A 9,281-nucleotide genomic window follows, 5' to 3' on the forward strand; every position below is an offset into this window, starting at 1 on the left:
TCAGACGAAGACAGTGGACCTATTGAAGGGCTGTGAGGTTCGGACAAAGACAGTGGACCTAAGATAAAGTTTATCGGTGTACCTCTTTATTCCGTAAGCACCTATAATGATGTTAAAGGACATCCATGCCCGACTGATTTTCTCTCAGCTGATGAGGAGGTAATCAACCAAGTAAACTTTCTCAACAGGAAAATTGAAGGGTTGAAAAGATAGCTTGGTTGTAATACCCTTAAGTTCAATGCTGACCGTCGAGACTGTCGAAAGAAAAACAATGTGCAGCATCACTTCAAACAATTATCAGACGGCTTACACCCAGATGAACTTTTGGCGAGAAAATGGCTCCATAAATTAGAGTTAGATATTGTGAAGGAGTGCTATAAGGAAAGTGACAGTGTTGACATTTGTGTTGATCCTCAGGAAGACCCAAATATTGATGGTGATACAGCAGCAGAAACCATGATGGAAATCATTATTAAGTCATTTGATACGCAAAGAAAATTACAAATGGACATATTTCATGAAACAATGTGAGAAATAAAGGCTCAGATTCAAGAACACCTCAGAGCTCAGAGTGAGGCTTGGGAGAAGATGATGGTTGAAAGTAAAATGAATGCTGACATTCAACGACCACAACCATCACACAATTTTGTAGAGGAACTCCGAGTTATTGAAGGGAGAGACAAAGAGGAATGGCGGGGAGGACGGTCACAAAGGGTATCTTGGGCCGATGAAGATATCAGCAAAGAGGACAGCGAAGTGTTTTGTACTCAACGGATAGAGTTGTCTAATTCATCCAGCGTGCAAGCATTAGAAGCCAGACTTAAGGAACTTGAATCCGTCGTAAAAAATAGCTCACTGGAATGCCGGTCTAGTGTCCAACAAGTCGAGCGAAACAGATTGCCATCTTTAGATAAAGCTTGTTTCCAGTGTGGAGAGAAAGGACATTTCAGGAAAGACTGTAGATCTGGTAGTAGGTCAAGGTCCCCAAGTCCAACATCGCGAAATCGCAGTCCCTCTCCTATTTGGAACCAACCAAAAATTGCACGAATTAACAATAAGGAGAAAAGCATTGTTGTTCCAGTAAGGGTGAATGGAACTTTAGTTGATGGAGTTATTGATACAGGTGCTGATGCGACTGTAATCTGTGAAGAGCTAGCAGCAACACTTGGCATAATTCCTCAGAAACCAAGACAAGTTCGTCTGATGAATGCAGAAGATGGTGCAGAGATGAGAGCCCTGGGAGATGTCACTGCGACACTTCAAATTGGGCAAGAAGTAAGAAGTTGGTCAGTTTATATAGCGCCTATCAGGGACAATCTACTTCTAGGGATTGACCTCCTACAAGCTTTTGAGGCAATAATTCACACAGGAGAGAGGAACATTGAGATACATGGCGAGCTTATACTTGGAAAAAATCTCTGTTGTAGCATAGACACTGCCTGTAGTGTCATCAGGGTGTATGAGGATGTATGTGTCCCTGGCGAATGCGAGCAGTTTATAATTGGGCGATTGGCGACACCTGCCCCAAATCATGACAGGGATACTAAATACTGTTTCTCATTCGAGTGGTATACACGTGGAGGGAATTTCTACCAATCCAAAGCTTGTATCAGATGTAGTAGATTGGCCAACCCCAACGACTGAACGGGAACTACAATCCTTCTTAGGATTGACCAACTACTACCGGCGTTTTGTTCTTGGTTACGCCGAGATTGCGGTCCCGCTATATGACCTAATGAAAAAGGGTGCTGGATTCGAATGGGGTAAAAGACCAGCCGATGCCTTCCAAAACTTGAAGCACGCTGTCACCAGTGCTCCACTCCTTTCACGTCCAAAAGAGTTTCTTTATTCTAGACACAGACGCATCTTACCAGTGTATTGGTGCTGTACTGCCGCAGGTTCGGGAAGGGAAGGAGGTGGTTATTTCCTACGCAATCAGACGATTGACACCAGCCCAGGAAATGCATGAAGCACAGAGAGATGACGAGGACATAAAGTTACTACACCAGGTCATTTCAGGTGAGTGGATTATATCTAAGGAAGAAGCCCATTCCCAGAGCCCTGCTCTTAGACAATACTTGTTGCTGCTACCTCTGATGCGAATTGTCGACCGGATCATTTACTATGAATGGATTGAGGATGGGGGCCAGAAGTCACTGCGACTGCTGGTTCCGCGACATCTGCAGGCAAAAAGTGTTGAAGTCGTGTCATGAAGCGGTCTATTCTGGGCATCCAGGGAGAGAACAGGACCTTGGAACGTGTCAAACAAGGCTATTTTTGGCATAACATGTCAACAGACGTATCTATCTTTGTTGCAGCTTGCCGGCAATGTGGATCAGCCAAAAAGGACACTAAGGCTAAGTGGGCACCACTTCAAACATTTATCAGCGGAGCTCCGATGGATCGTGTTCAGCTTGATGTATGCGGACCTTTTCCCATCAGTGAATCTGGAAATAAGTACATATTGGTTATCATTGACCAATTTACTAAATGGGTGGAGGCCTACGCCATACCAAACCAGGATAACTGCAAAGAAACTAGTTATGGAGTTTATTTCTCGGTTTGGTGCCCCGCTTGAGATACACACAGATCAAGGCCGAAATTTCCAGAGTGGATTGTTCCGTGAGGTATGCCGTCTTCTAGGTGTTGCTCAAACTCGAACAACACCTTATCACCCCTCCTCTAACGGTCAGGTTGGGCGTTTCAACAGGACTATGCTTCAAATGATTAGATGTTACATACAGGAAGGACAGAAACACTGGGATGAGAATATTCCATTATTAATGGCAGCATACCGGAGCACACCACACCCAGCAACCGGTTTTACTCCCAATTTGCTGATGCTGGGACGCGAAGTCCATGCGCCACACGACCTGTTCTTCAAAGAACCAGAAGCTTTGCGGGAGGAGTTTGCAACACCTACATATTTGGAAAGGCTGCAACATGGGCAAGCCTTAATGGAATCATTGGCTAGGAAATTGCTGCGATCAGGGGCGTAAGGCAGGAAAGGTTGTATGACATGCGCAGTTTGGAACACCAATACCTTAAAGATGACTTGGTCTATGTGAAGAACGAAAGCCGCAAGACTGGCGTATCCCCGAAGTTACAACCAGTATGGGATGGACCATATGTGGTAACTAATGTACTAGGTCCTGTGGTTTATGAGATCACTGGGCGAAGGCGCTGCTTTGTCATCCATCATGACCGCCTGAAGCCTTACAAATCTGAAGTTGTACCGGCCTGGGTGCAGAAGGTGAAACATGACATCACCTCAATTGAGAATGTTTCACTTGATGTCATCCACGAGGAGGAAAATGTAGTAGCGCCGGCTGTCACTGTTCAGGAGGGCAACGCAATAGAAGAAGCACCAAGTGAGCCATGTTCTCCGGACGGATCACTGCGATCCAATTCCGGTGACAACGGCTCACCACTTAATGTCGGACGAGTTCGTCAGAAGCCTGCCAAACTGGACTTATAACGGCTTGATCTTTGATGGGACTCAAAGGAGCCTGGTGGGGGATTGTGTTGTACAGACGTTTCCGGATATTTTCTACCCGGGTCTAATATTAGTGACATTCCGGATATTTTGACCCGGCTCTCCGTGTCTTGTATTTGCCGTGTGATATGTTACTTCCGTTGTTGTTGTAGAGTTTGCCGTGATTAAACGTGAGCCAAGCTCTGCGACTTGTGTTGTTATTTAATAACACTTAATGCACCATCCTGGCACAACAATAATTTATACTGAACGTAAAAGCTTACGATGTATAACCAGAGCTATGCTATATGTGTTTTATAATATCATAGACTGGTCCATACTTTGAGAATGCCAGGTGCCACTCAAGAAAAAGTATCGGATAGGGTGTACTAGATGCAACGAGTCTTCGTGTGTTTACTTCACAGCATGCACTGTACAAATATCTCGGGGCTCATGCCATTCTGACTGTCGTACTAAACATAAGTACTCGTACACTCTCATTTCACTCTGCACAGTGCCGTCGTCAGGAAAGGACGAACATCTTTTAAGGTGGAAAGTGACACCTGTACTCCCCATATTGCTCCAGCTTAAATATCTAATATCAACAAATATAGTAACGGAAACATAAAAGAGTATACACATGTACTTATCATTTTTATGCCAACTAGTTGTTATCAATAAATGGCTTGTGTTGATCAGTAATTGGCAAAAAAACTTTTGTATGAATTTTTTTTTCAGAAAAGTTGAACGTTTGGTCTGAATGGCAACGCACGTGCACAAGTAACCGGGCCGTCTGTGTCAAGACACGCCTGGAATAAGTCTGCATACGTTAGCCACACGCTTACCTATGTCTGGTTAACTTATACACGCCTTTTTTGAGTGTAATGTAAAACTAAAGAATTCAGAGAGCTTATCCTAAATGGGTTTTTATTGTGTGTGAAATAGTTATAATAAGACCCTTGTATGTTTGTTTTGTTTTTTGTTTTTTGTTTGTTTGTTTTAAACAACGTGAAAAAGCTTAAATTAGACAGTTTATATAGATTTACATTGATATAAATTTGCCGTTTTTACCATAAAAATTATCAATACAATACTAATTTATTGAAAAAAAAACGAGCTTGGCGAGACATAGATGAACATTAATTCATTGATATTATTGTAACTGTTTTACAAAAAATACTGTCGATAAGCTCTCTGAATTCTATAGTTTCTGATTATATACCAATCATGAACAAGGTCATTTTATCTAATCGAAATAATTTGATATTGAAATATCTGCTTTTAATGTTTCTGTGACTATCCCATAATAAATATTCCACATCAAAACATTTGTGGAGGGGTTTATCATTGATTACAAACCGTTTGGTTATTTCTTAATCTTTCTTGGCATCTTGGCACATGTCTACTGAAGCACCTCAAGTGTCATCAATTATACCGCAGAAAAAACATGTATATCAGCATAATATATAGTGCAATATTATTCAATAGTTAATAATAATAAATTTCGTTTCCGTATAAATAAGAATTTTGAGACAGTAACGAATAGTTTAAAATACGAAACTACGCCTATTAACATTGTAGTTTCACTTTGTACAGTCGTGAATGATACAGAATAAATCTGGGAGTTAACGCTTTACATCAACATCATTCAAAGCGAAGCCCGACAATTGACGGAAATATGTATACATGATGCAAGCATTTAACATATTATGTTAATTAAATGTCATATAAGTAATGAACAAGCATACATAGCGAACAGGATTTCGAATGAAATACAGGATAATTACATGCAAAAAGAAGTCCAGCCGAAAGATGCACTTTAAAACGAAAATTCGACTGATTTATTGACGCAAACAGGTGAGTAATTTTATGGTTTCAGTAAATTTGAGGGGGAAAAAATCAGTTTTTGCATAAACTTCACTTTTTAGATGTAAATATTAAGTAATCTCAAAACAGTGAATAAGTAGGTTGCAGCGATCATTTTCAAATGTGTATTAAAAAAAATATTGTTTTGAATTACCGGTTTGATTTTCCTGGTAACTTATTTCGTTATATTTTGCCATCAGCATGTATTTTATAGGCATTCAAATAATTTATCGTGATTTGCTTTTAACTAAACCTTTCTTTTTGTATTTACTAAACTACCTCAAGATGTATTATCTTCTCTCTTCATCTTTGTACTGATGTATTTATCTGTATTAAGGTATCAGTTACTAACATTTGATTTGTATTTAATATGACTACAACGTACATATATGTACATTGTTGTATCTCTTCAATTTGGAGGAAATAAAGAAATAAAAATAATCAAAGAATGCCATAACCACGATTTGACATCAAAGTTTTAGTTGTGTTGGTCCTTTAAATCAAATTCCTTTCTGTGCTTGATTTGTAACCAATATGACACACAGTACAAAACCTTGCTCTGACGATGATCAAAATAGCGCAAAAGTGACATCATATATACATTGTATATATATATATATAGTAACGCAATCGTTCGCGGTCATTACATTTGCCGCGTTTGATTTATTCGTATCAAATAGTGAAGCGTTTCCATGACATGGATCAAAATTAGGGAACAGTCACGTAATGTGATCGTGACGGCATTTTAGCCAAGATTAGCATAGGGCCAAATGTAAATGTTATCTGATAGTTAGGATAAAAACAACTTTGCACTTATATATGAGAATGAAAATGAATAGTAGACTAGGTTTATTTGTATGAAGTATGAAAATTCTTCCTTAGTGTGTATTCTTAATCTCGTTCAGAACTTTTCCCATTAACTACATAAGTCAAAATAGGAAAAACCTTTTGGAATAAAAATCATCCTATCTGTCAGAGAACAAGCAGTAAGATGGCCAATGCTGTCAACTACTGTCATATGCATAATCAAGGAAAACATGACGTGTTGATTCAAGACATAGTAGCTGATTCATAGAACTTCACCATACAGTTCATATATCAAATTATCTTTAAAGGCATTTTCATGGTAAAAATGGCAAAGATGTCTAAATTATCAGTATAGAGGAACTAAATTAATGTTTATTTATATGTAATCTCACTGACTGAAAATGGACAATCGGTAAAATCGATGACAAGATAGTGGTGAGTGGGATAGTGTTGAGTGAGATAGTGTTGAGTCGGATAGTGTTGAGTCATATAGTGTTGAGTGGGATAGTGCTGAGTCGGATAGTGTTGAGTCCGATAGTGTTGAGTCGGATAGTGGTGAGTGGGATTGTGGTGAGTGGGATAGTGGTGAGTGGGATAGTGGTTAGTAGGATAGCGGTAAGTGGGATAGTGATGAGTCGGATAGTGGTGAGTCGGATAATGTTTTTACTTTCTTTCCAATAAAATGGGAATGGAATATGGTAAAATTAACTAAAATATAACGACAAAAAAATAAAATGTTTGAAATATCTTACAGGAATCGAAAAAAACCCATAAAAAACAACAAAAAAAAACGATGTAACTGTGGAACCATAGTTTGTTATACAAGTAGTTGACAACCATTCCCGCCAATCGGAAACAGCTGGTTACGACTGTTACGGCTATTCGTATACAGGGCTGAAAAAAGAATGCCAATTTAATGTTTTTATAACATTAATAAAAACACAGGTTAAAATGTAAATATATGATTTTCATCGTTTACTGGTGTGTTAATTGCAGTTTATTTTACAGATATTTAAAATATCTGATATCTTAAAAAAAACCAAAGGAAAAACAGAAAGAAATAAGTGCTATATTGTATATAAATGATTCTTATTAAAGAATAATTAGTATTGATGACCCCCACAAGTATCGGTAGCTTTTGTGGGTAATGCAGTTCTCCTCGGGGCTCACTGATACGTCATGAAAGTTATTTCTCGCCTATCCATTCTATAGCAGGTCACACCGAACATTACATCATTGGTCACACTGACAAGGGTAAAACAGGTCACACAGACTAGTCTCTCATCTCACACTGACCAGTCTCTCATCAATCACACAGACTAGTGTATTGTATGTCACACAGACTAGTCTCTCATCTCACACTGACCAGTCTCTCATCTCACACTGACCAGTCTCTCATCTCACACTGACCAGTCTCTCATCAATCACACAGACTAGTGTATTGTATGTCACACAGACTAGTCTCTCATCTCACACTGACCAGTCTCTCATCAATCACACAGACTAGTGTATTGTATGTCACACTGACCAGTCTCTCATCTCACACTGACCAGTCTCTCATCTCACACTGACCAGTCTCTCATCTCACACTGACCAGTCTCTCATCAATCACACAGACTAGTGTATTGTATGTCACACTGACCAGTCTCTCATCTCACACTGACCAGTCTCTCATCAGTCACACAGACTAGTGTATTGTATGTCACACTGACCAGTCTCTCATCTCACACTGACCAGTCTCTCATCAGTCACACAGACTAGTGTATTGTATGTCACACTGACCAGTCTCTCATCTCACACTGACCAGTCTCTCATCAGTCACACAGACTAGTGTATTGTATGTCACACTGACCAGTCTCTCATCTCACACTGACCAGTCTCTCATCAGTCACACAGACTAGTGTATTGTATGTCACACTGACCAGTCTCTTATCTCACGCTGACCAGTCTCTCATCTCACACTGACCAGTCTCTCATCAGTCACACAGACTAGTGTATTGTATGTCACACTGACCAGTCTCTTATCTCACACTGACCGGTCTCTCATCTCACACTGACCAGTCTCTCATCTCACACTGATCAGTCTCTTATCTCACACTGACCAGTCTCTCATCTCACACTGACCAGTCTCTCATCTCACACTGACCAGTCTCTCATCTCACACTGACCAGTCTCTCATCAATCACACAGACCAGTCTTTCATCAATCACACAGACTAGTGTATTGTATGTCACACTGACCAGTCTCTTATCTCACACTGACCGGTCTCTCATCTCACACTGACCAGTCTCTCATCTCACACTGACCAGTCTCTCATCTCACACTGACCAGTCTCTCATCTCACACTGACCAGTTTCTCATCTCACACTGACCAGTCTCTCATCTCACACTGACCAGTCTCTCATCTCACACTGACCAGTCTCTCATCAATCACACAGACTAGTGTATTGTATGTCACACTGACCAGTCTCTCATCTCACACTGACCAGTCTCTCATCTCACACTGACCAGTCTCTCATCAGTCACACAGACTAGTGTATTGTATGTCACACTGACCAGTCTCTCATCTCACACTGACCAGTCTCTCATCTCACACTGACCAGTCCCTCATCAGTCACACAGACCAATGTAGTCCAGGTCACATATATCCTGTCATCATCGACCTCGCAGCCTAATGGAATGAATGTCACTCAGACCAGTCTGTCACACAGACCAGTCTATCACCAGTCACACAGACCAGTCTCTCACCAGTCACACAGACCAGTCTATCACTCAGACCAGTCTATCACCAGTCACACAGACCAGTCTATCACCGGTCACTCAGACCAGTCTATCACCAGTCACACAGACCAGTCTATCACCAGACATTACAGACCAGTCTATCACCAGTCACACAGACCAGTCTATCACCAGTCACTCAGGCCAGTCTATCACCAGTCACACAGACCAGTCTATCCCCAGTCACACAGACCAGTCTATCACCAGTCACACAGACCAGTCTATCACCAGTCACACAGACCGGTCTATCACCAGACACACAGACCAGTCTATCACCAGTTACACAGACCAGTCTATAACCAGACACACAGACCAGTCTATCACCAGTCACACAGACCAGTCTATCACCAGTCAC

The 9,281-nt window shown here is 40.7% G+C and overlaps 1 protein-coding gene across 1 annotated transcript; it reads left to right on the top strand.

Annotated features, from left to right (window-relative positions):
• Positions 1–3,019: 3,019 nt before the first annotated feature.
• Positions 3,020–3,478, top strand: LOC117339017. The gene has a single exon (XM_033900382.1). It carries the CDS (start codon positions 3,020–3,022, stop codon positions 3,476–3,478), a length of 459 nt encoding a protein of 152 aa, XP_033756273.1.
• The last annotated feature ends 5,803 nt before the right edge of the window (positions 3,479–9,281 follow it).

Source organism: Pecten maximus, chromosome 12, assembly GCF_902652985.1.
Source record: "Pecten maximus chromosome 12, xPecMax1.1, whole genome shotgun sequence".
NCBI lineage: Eukaryota > Metazoa > Mollusca > Bivalvia > Pectinida > Pectinidae > Pecten > Pecten maximus.

Excerpts from the sequence above, each read along its gene's own strand:
- LOC117339017 (XM_033900382.1), top strand. The coding sequence starts at position 3,020 with ATGCGCAGTTTGGAACACCAATACCTTAAAGATGACTTGGTCTATGTG.